The sequence below is a fragment of the Ambystoma mexicanum genome, chromosome 12, assembly GCF_040938575.1.
Source record: "Ambystoma mexicanum isolate Mex_15411 chromosome 12, UKY_AmexF1_1, whole genome shotgun sequence".
NCBI lineage: Eukaryota > Metazoa > Chordata > Amphibia > Caudata > Ambystomatidae > Ambystoma > Ambystoma mexicanum.
In genome coordinates, this window is record NC_090936.1 from 447,920,679 (window position 1) to 447,938,824 (window position 18,146).

Consider the following 18,146-nt stretch of genomic DNA (forward strand, 5'->3'; position numbering starts at 1 on the left):
GACGCCATTGGGAAGAAAGTATTTTCCAATTTGGCTCTCCAGCTTCGTCAGGCTAACGCCAAGCTTTTCCTAGTGGCTGACAATGTCAAGCTGTGGAAGGAACTAGCCGAGTTCTAGGAATGTATTCCTGCGTATAGGCTCGAGGACTTCAAAGCTGGTTTGCCGGATGCCAGAGTTCTGGCAAAGGATCTACTGGAGGCTGCGTCCCATCACATAGACTCTTCTGCTCGAGGCCTCATGGTTGGGGTGGTCCTCTCCTGTCAAGCGTGGCTCCATGCTACGAAGTTCTTGAAGGAAGTTCAGGACAAGGTGCTTGATCCCCTTCTATGGTAAGGAACTGTTCCACTCCTCGGACTAGGAACTAACGAAGACCAAGGCAAGCACTCCAACTGCCAAGTATTTGTCGGTCCTGGTGAAAACTCCAGCAAAGGCACCTTATACCCAGAGGTCAGGGTCCTAAACACAGTCCTTCTCTGGTTCCAGGGATTTTCAGGATCGGTGTGCGTGCCGATCTGATGCTCCGGCTGCCGGGCCCCTCCGTAAGCAGCAGCGGCAAGTTGGCCGTTTTTTCTCTCAGCCAAAAGCCTCCTCACATGGAACGTGTGGTCTCCCTGCCGACGACATCTGAAATTATATTTTCCATTGGTCACACAAGACTCCGGTGGGAGGACGTATTTTGTCTTATCTGCAGGAGTGGCAGACCATCACCGAAGACTGATGGGTTTTGTCAATCGCTTGGGCGGGTTTCCCACTTGTCCCTCCCTGTTACCCCATCCTTCGATCCTCCCGTCCAGCAGATTGGGTCTCTCTCTCCCTCAGAGCTGAGGTACAGAAACTTCTAGACCTCAGAGTAGTTTAGCCTGTTCCCCTTGAGGAGCAAAGGGAGGGCTACTACTCCTATCTGTTCAGTCCCCAAACTGAACCAGGCTGGCATGTGCACTATCCTCGATCTTTCCAAGTTCAATCTTTCTTCCCCAGGAGCAACTCAAGATGATTACGCCCTGCCAGAAAAAGTCCTCTCTTCGGACGAGCGACTGGCTCAGCGTGGTAGACCTTCAGGACACATACATGCACATTCTGATTTGGAGCTCACATCGAAAATATCTGCGGTTCTCCGTGGGAGCAGAACACGTCCAGTTTCGTGTATTACCTTTTGGTCTCAGTTTGGCGGTGCATGTATTTACAAAGATGTCGGTCATCGCAGCATTCCTCAGACTGCAGGGGGTTCATGTATATCCATAATTGGACGATTGCCTCCTGCGCAGTCCTTGCACAGAGACTGCTACGACCAATCTTCAGTCACTCCTTCAGCTCCTGTTCCATCTTGAGCTTTCAGTGAATTGGCGGAAATCATCCACGACAGTCTCAGGACCTAATCTTTCTGGGTTTCCGTTGGGATACTGTCAGTAGTGTTTCTAACGAAGGACAGGATTACAGACCTGTCGAACATGTGCCAACTCTTCCTCCAGTCTTCTCACATCACGGCTTGGTGGTTCCAGAGACTTCTGGGCCTCATGGCTTCCAGCGTGTTGGCTCTACCTCTTGCACACCTGAAAATAGGCACTCAGCTAGTTCTTCGAAGCTGCTGGTCCCAGGCTTCGGATCCGGATTCCAAAATGATTCCAGTTCCATGCTGCATGACAGCGGATCTGCAATGGTGGTTGTCCGCCAATAACCTCTCAGTGGAGACCTGCCCATAAGCAACGGTTACCACAGACTCCTCCCTTCTGGGGTGGGGAGTGAAGCTGCGTCACCTTGAGGTTTAAGACTTGTGGACACTTCAAGACAGGCAGTTCCATTTAAATTCCCTAGAACTCCTGGTAGTTTTCCTGGCACTATCATTGTCCACAAGGCTTTCTGGGGCAGGCACTTCATCCAACGCTCTTCCAAAACTTCCTTCTCATGCTTTTCACTCAGCTACCTCCAACTCGCTAAGGGTTAGACGCTTCTCCAGGCAGAGAGGGGGGGGGGGGTAGATTTCTCTACTTTGCAGGTGCTGTTGGGGACAACTTTTTCATTTCTGGGCTAATTTCTTCCCACCTTTGAGACCCCCAGCTCTTTTGCTGGACTTAAGACTTTAATTTTAACTCCAGAGTGAGTGGTACCTTTATCTCACTTACTCCCTGTGTTTTACCCTGGCTAGGATTTTGTTTTTACTGTTGTTGGAGTCTGACAAACTCCATAGGCATTTACTTTTTGTACAGTGACACACAGCACCCTCAATGCAGGGTCACTGAAGGTTTAAATACATTTTCTTGGTTAAACTACTGTTCCCAAGAATAGTAAGGCGAAATTGATCTTACTTACCTTTTTACTTTGTAGGTAGAGCACACAACATTTTATGTTGGGGGGGGGGGGGGTTACCTAGGTAGCCCCCTTATTCTACTTTCTCACGTAAATTTCTTTTACACTTCCAACTTTAAATGGCTTGCGGCAGTGGTTTACTTTTTACTACCAGCTTGCATTTATACCGCAGGCTGAACCCTCGGCTGCAGTACAGCACCCATGGGTGACCATTTTGTCAAAATGGCCCCTGTCTTCTTTTTTCACCATTTTCTCTTTGTAAGGTCTTTCTTGGCTTGAGACGGGTTTGAGCCCTTTGTGCGTTTTGCCTTTGGCTGGCTTCAGCCCTGAAGACACCTTACAGACACCCTGGCTCCAGTGTGTCTAAGTACAGGAAGTGAGGGAGGGTCCTGAAACTCCCCTGTTCTATGTCTCTAGGTATGCCTGAACGAAACCAGTCCTGATTGGCCGGCTGGCTGTCCGGGTAGGACGGCCACCCTGCTGGGTAATAGACAGCCTAGGGCTGTGAATGAATGAGAACAAGCTTAAAAGGCGAGTTTCTTAGGACTAGAGGCAGTTGACCACTGGAAGAAACATCAGAAGAAATAGTGAAGAGAAGCCCGCTGCAACCTCCTGGACCTTGAAGTGCCCAGTGTAGCCCTGCTACTGGACTGACTTCCTTTTTTTTTCAAATAGACAAAGAAGCTCCAGACGAAACGACTTCTCCCCTTGAGCTGGTGGGACCAACTATCCCCAAGACTAACTCCACTTTGTCGCATCCCCCGACTTGCTGTGCCTCTCCAGTGCTGCAGAAGCCCAATGCCGGGGTTAGAGTGTCCATTATTGGGTGTAACGTCTTCCATGGAACGAATCCGGGCAAAAGCTCCAGGAGTCTCCTAAGGTCCCTCCAGAAAGAAGCAGGAAATCCTGACCCACAGTCCTCTCACCAAAGTTCAGGACAGAGGGAGCAAGGGAAGTCCAACCTGGGATATTCACTCCATCAGTGCTGTTTGAAAGGCACTGAAACAATGAAGAGCCACTGAATCTAAGAAAATCCATGTTTGACAAATTCCTCGCCCGAGTACTGCAGCAGGAGCCCGCCAGACGTGCTCCCTCTTGTCCCCACGACTGAGGCCCAGGAACACGGGTCTGATTGGCTGTAGCAAGATGAAATCCAGCTGGAACACTTTGTTCAAACCAGAGGTACTGTGAGGGCTTATTGCCATAAGTCATGCTGTCTCACTTGAGAAGTGCACTGGCTTACCTTTTGGAGTTGTTCTCAACTCCCCTTCCTCAGGCGTAACTCTTGTGTTCCTTCGGTGATGGTTTTGAACTATCTGACTTTGTGAAAAACTTTATCCAAGAATTGCATCTGTACTATTGACTTTGGCTGCCCTGGCTCCTTAAAGGCACCCTTCCGAAACGATTGGCTTTGGCATTGCTCGTCCCCTCATAGGTTGTAATTAGTTGAACACTTTAACTGCTGGGAAAGGCTTACCTAGATTTAATTGGAGGATTCAAACTGTCTTCACATTATCAGAACGTTTGTACTAACCTTTCTATTTCCCTAACCCTTCCTTCCTGAAACCAAGAGTCTAAAAAGTATATTGGTGTTCAATATCAAGGACAGTATTGCATTTATCTTAAAGTCACTTCAGGGTGTAGGACAAATGTATTTGCATGACCAAAGCGTATTCACCAACTTTTATTGACTTTGTAAAGTGATTCCAAAGTTTGCTTGACTGTTGCAAACAATTGCCTCTTTTTAAAGAATGCTTAATTAAAAACGAATGTGTAAATACATATTTATAACTGAAACCTTGTAAGTGGTACTTGGTTGCTTGTATTGACTGATTTCATCTGAACACCTCTGCAGCTCACATTACCCCTCTTGAGACAGCCCTGGCTGCTCAGTCACACTACCAACCTGTGCAGTAAAGACCTATACCAAAAAGTGGGTTACCTAATACCAAGCAAATAAGACTTGTGTAGTCTCACCCGGTGTGACTGCACCAATGCTTACTAACAGACGCCTCGCTCTAGAATGGCCTCCCTGCCCCTCTCAAACATAAGCCGGACCACCTAAAGTTCTAGAAGCAGCTCAAAACATTTCTCTGCTTTCTCTCTCGCCCTCCCCTGCTGACCTGTCTGAGGGTAGCCAAACAACCAGTCAGTACAGCAGAGTCTCACTGGGTACCAGGCTCTTTCTTGATCAATCACCCTTGCACTGCCTACGGGTCTACCACGCACTTAGGGGCTGTAATTGTAACCCTACAGTCCCTTGTTCTCCTTTCACTACCCAGAGCCCACTGCCCTGGATGCACTTACTCAGAGCATTGCTGCCCTGTTTTCCCCCTCTCCCTTGCACTACCCACCCCACCCCAACCCTTTCACCTTCATTCTCGCACTTGCACGATCTGAATGACACAAGGCATAGTAAGATTTTTTGTCTCCCCCCCCACCACATCTTCCCTCCCTTGTCTTGTTGCTCCTAGAAACACTTGTGTACAGGCGCATTATAAATTACTTGGATCATATCAGTCAAACCTTTGGCACAATGTGTTCGTTTTTATGCGCTTATGCAGTTATACTTTGAGGGACTGTAAGTCAATTGCAGTGTTGCAAAACTCGATTGAGAAGTACAGATATGTGCAAAATGCCAAATGTTCACTTCCTCTGTGGCCTGCCATTTGAACTTAACTCCTTTTGATATCTGAATGGGACAATGGAACATATCAGTGCTTCAGGATATTTCTGACAAGCGATCCGCTAAGGGTGCTACTTGGTTGTGGGTCAAATGGGTTTGGTATTTTGGATAGCGTCATGCAGCCTATTCTTAATACAACTAGCATTTTATTTAATAATTGCAAGTTCTTCAGTTTTTTGTATTTGATTTTTTTTTTAGCATGTATAGAATAGCTCTTTGGCCAGAGTGGTCCACATTTCCATAATTACTATTGCCAATGCTAATTTGAAAGGGTGAGCATTGACAATGTATTGAATCTATATTTTGAAATTTAAGGTGGCTCGAAGTGGTTTAGCGTACCTGTTTTAGGAGACCTGCTTCATGTCTCACGGTGTCCCTGTTGTATGGCCAAGATCTTTAAAGTTTTGTATTATGCTCTTAATTGGCAAAATGTGTCTGACGTATAGTAGCAGTCTGCTAACTGAATCCAACGCCTGTGTACAAAATATGTTAAGCAAAAGAAACGAAAGTTTTGAAAAGTTGAATCATTTTTGTTTGTGTGTTATTTCCGGAAAGTCTTTTATTTTTATTTTTGCAACTAAATGGTAGATGTCACAGTTATTGATTTTACTGATTGTTAGGTATGTGAAAGTGACAATCGTTTGAAAAAGAGAGGAACATTACATTTTAAAGTAACTTGGCATCCCCGTGCATTTTTCCATGTCCCAGGTAAATTTGCAGATTTGCACTTGTTGTCAAAACACGTAACCAACAAGATGGGTCCTTATTAAGCTGAAGCCTGACTTCACCAGGTGGTGCTCAAATGTCAGCTTTTTTTTAACATGTGTAATTGCGTTTTATTTATTTTTTGCATAGAGTACACAATGATGGCGGACAACTTGGAAAGGGTTTTCCAAAAGGCCATGCAAAAGCACTTTCCAGGGGATGATGGCGACACTGATGACGAGTTCTGGGTCCGAGGGGATGAGGATAGGAAACGCGAGAAGAGGAAAAGCCGTCCTGCACGTGCAAGCACGGGGGGCTGGAGCAAATCAAAAGCTGGCACACCATGGAAAGAGACCCCAGAAAATGGAAAGTCTCACAGAAGTCCTCCCATGGAGTCTCCTAAGAGCAAGGGGCAGCGCCCTCGGATGAAGGGACTCTCTGATGAACAGAGTTTTACTCGTCCCCCATATTTTGGAGGGATGCCCAACCAAGCTCCTCAGCCAGGACACATGGTAGGTCATGATAGGCTTCCTTTTTCTTCTACTGTGGCATATAGAGATTTGTTTTGCGCGAGCACCAAGTTATGCGAGTTTCGATGTGAAGTGGTAAGATGTGCCATTGAGATTGATTACGGCCCATGTAATGCAGCCTGGGCCATCGCAGCAGTTTGCCTTCTAAGGGTGATACATTGTGGACCATTGAGTTGGGCAATAACATGGTTATTCATTTCAAGTGAGTTGAATTTGTAATGTTCACTTTTATAAATGGTAAATAATATTGTTATTGCACGGTGTTAACCTTCTGTATTCCTCTCCATATTATCAACCTTTGGGGACTTTGAGAAGGAACTGTATGCAGTAGTAGTCTGTCAGTTATATAGCGCCTTCATCCCATTAGTATGGCTTCAACGCACTTGTGGGTGAATGCCCTCAGGGACCGGAGTCCAAGTATGTAGATTGTTGGACTGAAGTAGAATGCTAGTGCGCATTAGGCCGAGATGGGGGTTAGATGGGCTGGCCATGCTCTGCTAAGCAACCCAAGAAGGTCATGCATATATGGATGGGTGCTGAGGGGGGAGGTCAAGAGATTTGCTATGTGACCAGCTTGACCGAAATTTGTCGTAGGTCGAAGCTGCATTCTAGTGCCATACGTTTTAGACCAAATCACCACACACAAACCCTTGTGCCTCTGACTTGTCGGCCCACCATCCTCTGGCCCCTCCCCATGTCTTTTCCATGTATCAAGCACAGTTCATAATTTTCAGCAAAAGTATGGATATTAGAACATGTGCCGATGTGGAGGATTAAAATAGTGTCCATCTTCTCTTGAGGGTTTTGCTTCGTATGTGGCAAGTTGTGCCTGTATAGATAACTGTTTTTGTAAATTATGTAATTGTAATATAATGGTCTGACATATGTCACAGTGGTCCAACATTTAGTGCATGGTTTGCAAGAGGCATTTTAGGATTCCTAAAGTTGCAGTACTTGCTTTTCTTGCATATCAAGTCTGCATCCAGTCTACCTCTCTGTTTGCAAGGATAGCTGGTTCATGAATCCTGGTTCATGTTGATGAACAAAGCAGCAGCACTTCAGGAAGATGGGTACTTCTATCGTTGGGAACCACCATAGGTGAGGAGGATCAAGTATTGTGCATTGTACTGAGATTCACAGATGCAAGGACTGGCCCTGGGGGCAGAGTTTTAGGTTGAGTGACAGTAACAACGCAGTAAATGATTTATCAGATGGGAGGGTGTATTTGTATTTGACACAATTAATAAAATAGAATGCAAAATGAGAAGGTAGGTCTAGGCAGGTTTCTGAAAGATCTTAGAACATATTAATACTCAATTTACTAATATCAAACATAAATAGGAACATATAGACAGAATGAGATGAAAGTGAAAATGTGCCTTTAGCTACATCACAGTATTTTGAATGCAGTAACCAAAGTTACAAATTGGTGCAAGTGTGCAGGAGGAGGAGACTGGCACACAGGTGGCATGGTTATTTGCATAAACCTTAATCAGTCAGGAAAATAAAAATAAAACCAAACTCTCCTTTTCTCTAAAATTCTAATGGGTCTATCAGAATGTCCTTGAAAACAAAAAAAAGTCTCATGTGTCAAAACTGAAATTCTGTCTACTGCACTTATAACTAATCTAGATGGTTCCATCGATGTTCTTGGTCCAGGAGAATGACTCCCTTCTCTTGGACTGACTAGCATGGTTCTTATTCCAATTCCTCACCAGGGGGAATGACTTCCTTCCCCTGGTTTTAGTACTTCACAAACAAAACAAGGATTCCTAATACTTGGTGCGAAGATTCAATATTTCTTTACCCCAGTGGGAATTCCTCTAGATTGCTGGTTTGAGCTTCCTTAGAGTTGAACTACTAGGAGAATGGCTCCCTTCTCATGCCTTTCTTTGGGTTTGCTGTCACAGTTCCCAACACCAGGGTGTGACGGCATCATGAAGTATGACACAGACAAGACTTCAAGTTTAAACAGAGGTTTATTAATCTATAATGTCAGGATGGTTGAACGCCTCACTTGCCCTATACTAATGTGGGTTTTCCCTACTGGAATAAAACTAAGGAAAGTCTGTCAAAGAGTTCAACTTAAGTCTGTTTGTGTCCAAAATCTATCCTTGCCCTAACAACTATATTAAACCAATGTGTAGTGAGAAACCGTATTTAACTCAAAGTTCTGAGCTTCTTGCAGCTTTCTCTCTGCTCCCCTTCCCCAAGCATAAGCAAGTTCTATCAAAGAAAATCCGTTTACGTTCAAGGCAATATAGTTCCAGAACAATCCTTGGGGGTTCCCATCCCCAAGTTGTAAGTAGTACAATCCAGAACAAAAGGAGTCTCAGGATTATGTTTCCAAGACAACTAGTATAAATGTTAAAGGTATTTGTACCGCGCACCGTCACCAACGGAATTGGTCCCCAGGCGCTCTGGGGGATCTGCAAATGAGAAGGTGGGATGGGTTAGTAGGTGAAGCGGGAGTAGGATAGTGAGAGGAGTGGTGTTCTGTTGGCAGCTTCAACTCGGTATACACCGGGTGCTGAGCTTCGGTGCGAGTATTGGATCGATGTCAATCCTTGTGTGCTGTTGGTATGTGTTGTTGCAGTGTTGTGAAGTGCGTGCGGGTTGTTGTGCGAGAGATGGTTGTGTGAGATTTTTGAGTGAGACGTCTGCAGAAATGCTGAGTTTTTTGTTAGTCGGTTGTATGAAGGTTAACAGAAGTTGAGAAATCTGTCAGAGTGTGGCACTCGCAGATCCTCCTAATTTCATCGGGGTGGTCAAAGTGCTGCACCTGGCAGGGTTTTGGTTTGTGTGGGACGCTCCCTGTGCTGTTCTGACGCGCTTTGTGTTATGATTGCTCCTCGCCGTTCTATTCTAGCCAGCTCTGTAGGTGTTCTAATGCTGATGGATTGATTAATGTGGGTTGGGTGTCTATTCTCCTCCTTGGGTGCTGGGGCTGGTGTAGCGGACTCCTCTCAAACTTCTATCTGAATGCATCTGCCGGTTTGGGTATGGTATGTTCTGGGGGAGTGGGTGAGTCATTTAGGGCTTTCGTCTGGGTCGGAGTCTGTGATCAGTCGCTGTAGGCCTCATTTTGTGGCTATTTCCCATAATATCTTATGGTCTGTCGTGTGGTCGGTTCTTTGGGTTCCGTGTTTGTCCATTTGAGAGTGGCCCAGGTTGGTGGTGTTTTCGTTGTTGTTTTAATGGGGTGGGCATTCTAGTGAGTCGCTGTTGTGGTTACGCTGTGAAGAGCCATGATTCAAGGAGTTTCCTGAATGATAGGTGGTTTGTTGTGTTTCGTATATTCTTAGGTAGGTCATTCCAGGTTTTCGGTTCCTGGTGAGAGAAAGAGGATCCTCCGAGTTTTCTTCTGTTATAGGGTTTTGGTTCCAGGCGGATGTCGGTGCTTGATCTCGGTGTTCTTGTCGGTTGATGTAGGCGTAGTTTATCACTTAGGAATTCTGCGCCTTGTTTGTGTATTGCTCTGTGCGTGATGCACATGGACTTGAACTTTATTTGCTGTTTTAATGGTAGCCAGTATAGTGTTTTTAGCGCAGGTGTGATGTGTTCTCTTCTGGGTACTTTGAGGAGGAGTCTGGCTGCTGCATTTTGTATGCGTTGTAGTTTTTTTAGAAGTCGTTCGGGCATGCCCAGATATAGGCTATTGGCGTAGTCTACTCTGGACATGATCAGAGCGATGATGGTAAGTGTTTTGTTGGTGAACGACAGGAACGGTAGGATCCTTTTTGCTGCTCGCAGGAGGAAGAAACATTTCTTGAGTAGGGAGTTTACTTGTGGCTCTAGAGTGAGGTTGTTATCCATCAGGACCCCTAGGTTTTATTTTACAGTTGATGATGGTTCTGGTGTGGTGCTGAGCTCTCTTGGCCAGGGGATGTAGCTGATGTCTCCTCCCCTTTTTGAAACGATCATCATCTCTGTTTTGCCTGGGTTGATTTTGAGGTGGTTGAGGTTCATCAGTTGAATATCTCACAAAGGCAATTCTCTAGTGTAGTTCAAAATTGTTGCATTGGTATTGTTGAGTTGCTTTCATAACGTCTTTAGCCCTCACCAATCAGGATTCTCTGGTCTAGGCGCAGTTGTTAGACCACACGTTCCAACCGTCACAGGTCACGTAACTAGGATACCTGGACTCTTATTGGGCTGGTTTTGAAATGGCCTTTGTTCCACTTCTCAAGGTCCTCTAGTCTAGGCGCAATTGTCAGACTGCATGGTCCACTCATCACAGGTCGCACAACCAAGGTCCCTGAACTTCTCAGCCTAACATATTAGTTCCTTGGCGCTTGCTCCTATGCACCAAGTCACCCTTACTTGGCTCTGCTGTTTTGTTCTTTTCTCTTCTCTTTTAGGGTGCAATCTTATATGCTGCCTTTTCCTTGATTGCTTCGTGGCTCTGCCACAATGCATCACACACCCTTTGCCAGTTAGTGGTCTTAGCCCACTGCATTCATTCTTTAAAGTTCATTTTTCATGCTTTTTTTTAGTCTTTACTGTGGTCAATTGTAAGGTTAGATGTAATTCCCTGTGTAGCACTGCTTTACTATGATTTGAGATTCAATCCAGATTCCGAAAAAACATTCTCAGGTGTCTTAATCATATTCAACTTGGAAGGCACGCTTGTATTGTTTCAAGGTAAAGATGTTTTAAAGTTCGTAATTCTTTGTGTTCATCTCAATGAGATGTTTCTTTATAATGCAATGAGTCTCATATAGTTTGATATTCAGCATAGCTTGGTTTCTCGTAAGATTAGGTTTTAAAAAAATTAAACCTTTAATATGTGAACGGGCACTTACCTGCGGTCCTGTTCAGAGCTCCCAGGTGCTTGTGATTGTCTGACACTCACCGGCAGCTTGCTCCTGCTGCCTATGGTTTGTCCTTGAGCTCACTGGTGTTAGTGTGTCCCGCTGACATTCCCCAGCGGCCTGCTCCTGTTCCTGGCGTCTTCTGTGGTGCTTCCGGTACCCCTTCTGGACCTGGAATACTGCTGATCCTAGCCCTACTCGCCTCAGTTTGTGATGAACGCAGACAGCTTTCTGTGAGGCCTGGGTCTGCCGGCATCCTGGTTTGGCATCCAGTCCCTCTGCGGCGGTCCCTCGAAGAGCGGATCCCTGGCTGGTCTCTGCTTCTTCACGGCTCGCTGATCTGCCTCTCCTTGCGGGCGCTCATTTTATAGACCTGCAGCAATTTTATACACTTGCAGCCCTCTAACAGGCTGCAGGTGAGTCTGACTAATTAGACTTGCCTGACCTTCCCAGTGTGTTTGGGATGCAGCTTCCTCGTCTCAGTACCTAAGAGGGGATATCTTCATTGCTCTGTTGCCTGGTCTTCATCTCAGTACTGTGTGGAATCATGAGAGGAGTTGACTTGTAACAGCCTAAAATGTTTGGGGGGGAAGGTTATGTTGACTATACCATGTCTCGAATAGTGGCATCGCAATCCTCAAGGACCCTCCACCCAGGTGATCCTCCCTCGCTTCTCCACCCCCCAGGTTAGGATCCAAAAGTGATGGCCTTTCACTGGCCACCTGCTTAGAGGATCCAAGGGAAGTAGAAGTGAGAATACCCTGAGGCATCTCGCAAGGGGGAATAGCCTCCCTTCCCCTGGCCTTTCTCAGGCTTTACTTCACACTTGGGTTCACAACTTAACTCTGTCTTTCACTTTGAGGGTCCCCGACCCAGGCTTCCCCGTCTCTAGACTTGGGCAAACTTCATTCACTCTTCTATCAGGTACTACCACAAGGAAGATGCCTTGTATTACCCTTTTCGTGTCGGGGCAGGACCCATCCAGTATTGCTTTACTTTTGGGATGTGGCAGACCTAGTTCACTCTCCTGCCAGTTTATTAACATTTATAAAGTGCACATCAGCATCGTGGCGGTGTTACAGTCAGAAATCGTTGCGGTTGCAGAAAAAGCTTGGTTACAGTACAGAATAGTGAGATGGTCACACATGGTTACAAGGAGGTACAGGAGCGTGCAGAGAACATTAGAGTATCGTTTGAGTATGCAGAGAACCGGGGAGGGAAGGGGGTGAATGTTTAAGAGTTTGGTTTTGAGGCCTTTGCGGAAGGCAGTGTGGGAAGCCTCAGCCCTTGTAGCTTTGGGTAGGACGTTCCAGGGTTTGGGCGCTATGTTAGGGAAACCAATCCCACCTGCTTTGGCTCTTTACATCCCACCCATCAAAAGTTGGTTGGCGTAAAGGCTTCTTTTAGGACGCTTGGAGGACTCTAGTGATGGTTTCTGACAAGTAGGGTGGGGCAGAAAGGCTTAAGCATTTATGCGTTAGGGTGAGGGTCTTGGATGTGATTCTCTTTGCCAGGGAGCCAGTGGGCGGACCGTCTGCCCTGCATGATGTGGTCTGTTTTAGGAGTACTAAAAGCTGCTCTGAGCGTGTTGTTTGGACTATCTGGAGCCTATTTAGGTTTTTGGCTGAGGTACCTGCTAAGGGAGCATTGCAGTTTAGCATTGCAGTAGTCATTCAGCTCTGATAGTGGCTCGAGCGATAGAGAGGCAGTTTTGGTTGGATAGGTAGGGTGTAATGGCCGGTATATGTTTAGTGGTGTAGGCGGAGGCGATAGCACTGACCTGTCGTGTCATAGACGGGGAAGAGTCTAGGTAGACTCCAAGGGTCTTCACCGACGAGGAGACTGGGATAGTGGTGTTGTTGATGGTGAAGTTGCAGTATTTTTGGCTGCATTTAGACAGGGTTTCTTTGGGGCCTAAAAGGATTATCTCAGTCTAGTCTCCATTTTAGGCAGAATCCATTGGCTGCCATTCAGGCTTGAATGGAGGAGTACATTTGGAGGAGGGCTACTGAATCTAGGTCACAGGATCCGGTGAGAGGGAGGAGGACTTGTGTATCATCGGCATAGTTGGTGTAGGCTATGCCGAGGGGGTCCAATTTGTCAGAGAGTGGTTTTGTAAATAGGTTATAAAGTGTAGGTGCTGTGCAGGCGCCTTGAGGGACTCCGCAGAGGATGGTGGCAGGCGCAGTGCTAACCTGATCCGAGAAGACCTTCATGGCTCTGCCTTCTAAGAATGAGGTTATCCAAGAGGAGGCTTGTTTGGAGAAGTGAGCTGCGTTGGTGAGATGGGAGGTAAGGATTTTATGGTCGACATTGAACGCTGCTGAGAGGTCCAATAGCAACAGGAGGGCTGGTTTGCCTGTGTCTATTATATTTGATTTTTAAGATCTAGGAGGGCGGTTTCAGTGCCATGACCTTTGCGGAAACCTGATTGTCTTTTGCCTAGGATGGCTTTCGACTCTATGAAATGCTGGATCTGGTTGTGGGCTGCTTTATCTAAGATCTTGAGAAGGAAGGGGACGGTAGTGATAGTGTGGTAGTTATTTGGTGCAGTGGGGTGGAAGGATGTAATTTTTTTTTTTTTAAGAAGGGGGCGGACCCAGGCTGCTTTAAGGTTGGATGGGACCGTGGCTGTGGTAAGAGGCATTGATGAATGCTGTGATGATGGGAGCCAAGGTCTCAGCGCAATCTTTGATAATGTTAGGGGGGCAAGTGTCCCATTTACACACGGATGGTTTGAGATGTTGTATATTTATGACCTCTAGTTCTGAGATGTCTCTGAAGAAGAGAGGAGCAGAGGTTCTGAGGGGTGGCGCTGGGCGTTGCCTTATGGACGGATTTTGGGAGTGCTTTACATTGAGATTGGATTTTGTTTTGGAGAAGTTTAATTTTGTTTAGCATGGCTGCCTGAATGGTGGAGCAGTAAGCTTCGTCTTTAATGATCTCATCGGGGCTGGTGGAGGGAGTGATGAGGTGTTAGAAGATGGAGAACATTTCCTTTGATTTGGAGTTGGAGTTGGCGTTGGTGATAGTGGTTGAAGGAGTCAGACTTTGTTTTGAATATGGCTTTTTTGTATTGCGTTGTCTTTCGAATTCTTCCAATGTGGAATCACTAGGCTTAGCGTGCCATTTGGCTAAAGCTAGGCGTTTGCTGGTGTGAAGGGCTAATAGGTCTTCTGTGAACCATGAATTGGTGGGCATGGATTTCTTTGCCATGAAGAAGATGGGTTGTATTCTATTCTCGTGGGTGCGGATCCCAGTCCTGTATTTCTCCATTTGGCTTGTCGGGCAGGCTTGATAAACTCAATTGTCTAGTATTGCCACGAGTAAGGTAAGTGGGTTGCCAGTGAAAGGATCGATTTATTTATTTTTTTATTTATTTAAAAAAAAAAAAAATTTTGGGGGGGGGGGTCCCCGCCCCCTTTTTTTGCTAAAAACTTTTTTTCCCCTAAACGAAAACTGAAAAAATATATATAATTTTAAAAAAAATTTGATCCTTTGACCTGTCGACCCTTTTGATTCGATCCTTTGACTAAACACCAGGTAAGTGACAACTCTTTCTTGCATTCCCTTTTTAAGATTGGGGTATAAGTAACCGTCACATTTTGGTGAAACCCTTCTCTCGGATATCCCCTCTTTCTTGACTCAGGGGGGGGGGGGGGCGGGGGGGGGGGGTGGTGTCCTGTCCCCCTTAATTATATAGGGTAATGGGTTACTACCTCTTGCATCTGAACTAGCTGGCCCCTATATAGCTTTATCTTTTGGGATTTTATCGGCAGACTCTGGTCTGCTCTGTGGTTTAGGTTTACGTTGTTCGCTTCTGCGCATGTTTTTCCCTTTTAGGAGGCTTCAGATGCTGTTCCCTTCTCGTGTCTGCTTCGCACCGCGATGTCTCCGCTTTGCCGTTTTCAGATTGGTCCTTTATCGTTCGACCGTCTAAAGATGCCTTTGTCCTCCTGGCAGCGTCCTGCTTCACAGCTGCTTTCTTTTCCCGCACCAACTTACTGCACTGCGCTCCTCTTGGGACAGCTATTCTTCTGGTTCCTCGTGGGCGGGCTCGACAACATTTTCAGTCTCATTCCTTTTTGTTGTGAATGAGCACTGATGACTAGACTGCTCATTTAAGTTCTTGTTGGTGCTATTCATTGTTCCGAACCTCCTTCTCGTCTCAGTACCTGTATAATATTTCTCCTGTAGTCCCTACTCTTCCTCGTCTCAGTAGTTAAGTCTTCAGATTTATAGAGACACATGGAAGTGTTGGGAAAGGGGTAGGGAGGTGTGCAGGGTGTTGGGTATGGGTTGTTACACCTTGTTCTCCTTAGATAGTCCCGATCCTCCCGCTGAGTACCATCCCCAGAGGGACTATCGGGTAGCGGCCTCACCTCCTTTGTCTCATGGGGAGGGATTCCATCTCTGGGAGAAGTGACGACATCCAAGGATTCGTCACAGTGGAAAAGGAAAGTCCACTACACAAAGATTGGCTGGTCTTGGTGTTGAGAATGCAGGAGTTGTAAAGGAGAAGCCAAACAATTTGATTGTTTATTAATGAATGGTTGAAGCAAGTAAACGTTAAAGAAGTCTGAAAGAAAATTCCTCTGATCGTCCAGATTGTGCAGTTCATTACTGCCACTGGGACTCACCAGCAGTGCCTAAGAGTCAGGGTTCCGAAAAGGAGTTCTGTCTGATTCATAGTGTGAAAGCAAGAGAAATGCTGCTGCAGCTGTAATAACTACAGTCAAAGCCCTTGACTGGCATGGCCAGTGCTTTAATGAGCTTGTGGGCCCCATGGTATGGCTTTCATGGGGGCCCTTGATTTTGTTACACCACTGGTTCCTGTTCCTTATCCTTGAGCAATGCGTTTATAATTTGAAAATGTGAAGGTGTGTGGTATATGTACTAAGTGTATCGTGGTTAATATACAATCCTATTCAACATCCCCAAAAGCTTGGCGCTTTTTAATTCTGAATAAACGAAGGTGGAGAACTGAGGTGAAGCTGCACTAACATCTTGATGTGCATCCTTGTAATGAAGTGCTGGAGTAGGGTGAGGGCATTGACAGACATTTGTGGATAGTCTTTGGAAATAATGCACACACGATCAATTCTTAGCTAACCAAACTAATGTCAAGCAGCCATGCCCCCAACATTTAGCTCAGGATATAGTTTTTTTTTGTTGTTGTATAGAATGTTATGTTGTCAGTTTTGGGCTTTTTATTTTTGCTGAGGATTCTTCATCCGTGGCCACCTCAGGTACTCTAATCCTAGGTCTGTCCCTAAAAGACTTGAAGATGTGCAAGGTTACGGTGTCCAAAGGCGTCCCATTACCTGTGCATGCCTCCTGGCACAGCTGGATATGTGGGCACCAGTGGTTGGTGGTAGCCTTTGTGAATTGGTGTGTTGCCTATTGTAGCCCCAGTCATGTCGCTAGAGGGCACCCCTTTACAACTCCCGCACAGAGTCCAACAGCTGGACATTGGTTCCTACCAAAGTCATTAGTGTCAGGATACCATATGTGTTAATGGCTTCAAAATGAAGGCTGCACATGCCAGAAAGTTATGACTAGTTCCAAATTGTTTATTAGGAAGATTTTTTTTAACAGCCCTCTGGTGAGGGGTATGAAACATTCCAAAGGAGGCCAAACCCTTTTTGGGTAGCTACGGCAGAGCAGTTACGCTTCACTCAAGGGAGAGAGGATGAGGTTGGTGTGTAGATGAATAGCACAAGAGGACGCTAAACAGATATACCGGAAACTATATACTCGATCATGGGGTTACACATCAAAAATGTCAAATAAGTACTCCAGTTGGATACACCAGAACAGTGTCTGCAGAGCCTTCCCAATACTATACCAGTGTGACCAGTACCTGGCGGTAAACTCGGTACACTATAATGCTATGGGGGGAATCCCTGGACACAAGCAACACACATCACTTGGTCTCATTCAGAATACACATGCCAAAATATGAACAGTCACTGTATTCCTCACAACCTCTAGTATGTTCATGAATGCTATCGGTTTCATTTGGGGGGGGGCTTTAATTACCCACCCCCACAACTCCCACAAAGATATACACATATACATTTTTCTGATGCTTGTGAATCTGCTTAGAATCACATGCGTTGGTATTGCATATTGTCTTTCGAGAATTGAAAGGGGGAAGTCGACATGGGTGTGCTTGTAACACTATCCCTAACGTGACGTGTAGTGTACCGAAAATCCCTCGCGCATCGAGGTCCCTCAGATTGTTTTTTTTCACCCATCTAGCTGTTCACCCTCTACGGCACTCGTACATTACGAAGTTATAACTTTATTCTCCAGCATGGGGTCTGGCATGGATTCACATGCTCATGAATATTCCCCGTCAGGCTGGGAATCCTCGGTAAAGAAAAAAAATCAGTATCAGTTTTGTTTCTGAGCCGTCTTTCTTAGTAGTAACCAATCACTGGTCTCTGGGTCATACTGCCCACAGCCAATGACTGGCCTCTCCCTAAGCCCCAACCCTGGCAGCCATCCTCAGATTTTTACTGCACGTTCAAGTGTTGGGAGTCCTCGTGCTATAGCTCTCGAGCTTTTACTGCGTTTTGCGTTTTTTCAAGGAGTTTTATCTCATTTTTTCGGTCGATCGAGCCTCAAGCTCCACCGTTTCTACTTCCGATCAACGGGGACCCGTTTCGGGATTTTCTACGCCCCTCAAGGGCAAAGTTTTCGTCGAGTTGCGCTTCTTGGAGGATTCCAGAAGATCTGAGGCCTACCTCATGGACAAGGTAAGCTCGACACCCGGATCCAAGCTGTTTAGGAACTGCCCTCGATGCGGATTGCAGAATGTTTTCAAGGAGGATGAGCATTCGAGATGTGTCTACTGCCTTCACGAAGACAAGACGCACGTGGAAAAGGACTGTGCGTTTTGCAAGAACCTGTCGGAACGGACTGAGGGATTGTCGGACCCACCTCGCCAGCTGGCTGAAGAAGGGCCCAGCAGGTGAGAAGCAGAAGAAGTCCGAGCGGTCTTCTAAGTCCTGTGAGGGCGCCCCGGAGACGGGGGCCCAACAGAAGGCAAAGCACTGCGAATCTGCGGGCACCAGGAGCGCCGAAGGGTCGGGCTCCTCG

The 18,146-nt window shown here is 46.2% G+C and overlaps 1 protein-coding gene across 2 annotated transcripts in view; it reads left to right on the plus strand.

Moving 5' to 3' along the window:
* CECR2 (CECR2 histone acetyl-lysine reader) overlaps window positions 1-18,146 on the plus strand; it is a 513,194-nt gene that overhangs the window by 409,844 nt on the left and 85,204 nt on the right. For both annotated transcript variants that reach the window (XM_069628656.1, XM_069628657.1), the window contains one exon: window positions 5,846-6,207. In XM_069628656.1, the coding sequence (XP_069484757.1) occupies window positions 5,846-6,207 (362 nt within the window). The remainder of the gene's footprint in view (window positions 1-5,845; window positions 6,208-18,146) is intronic.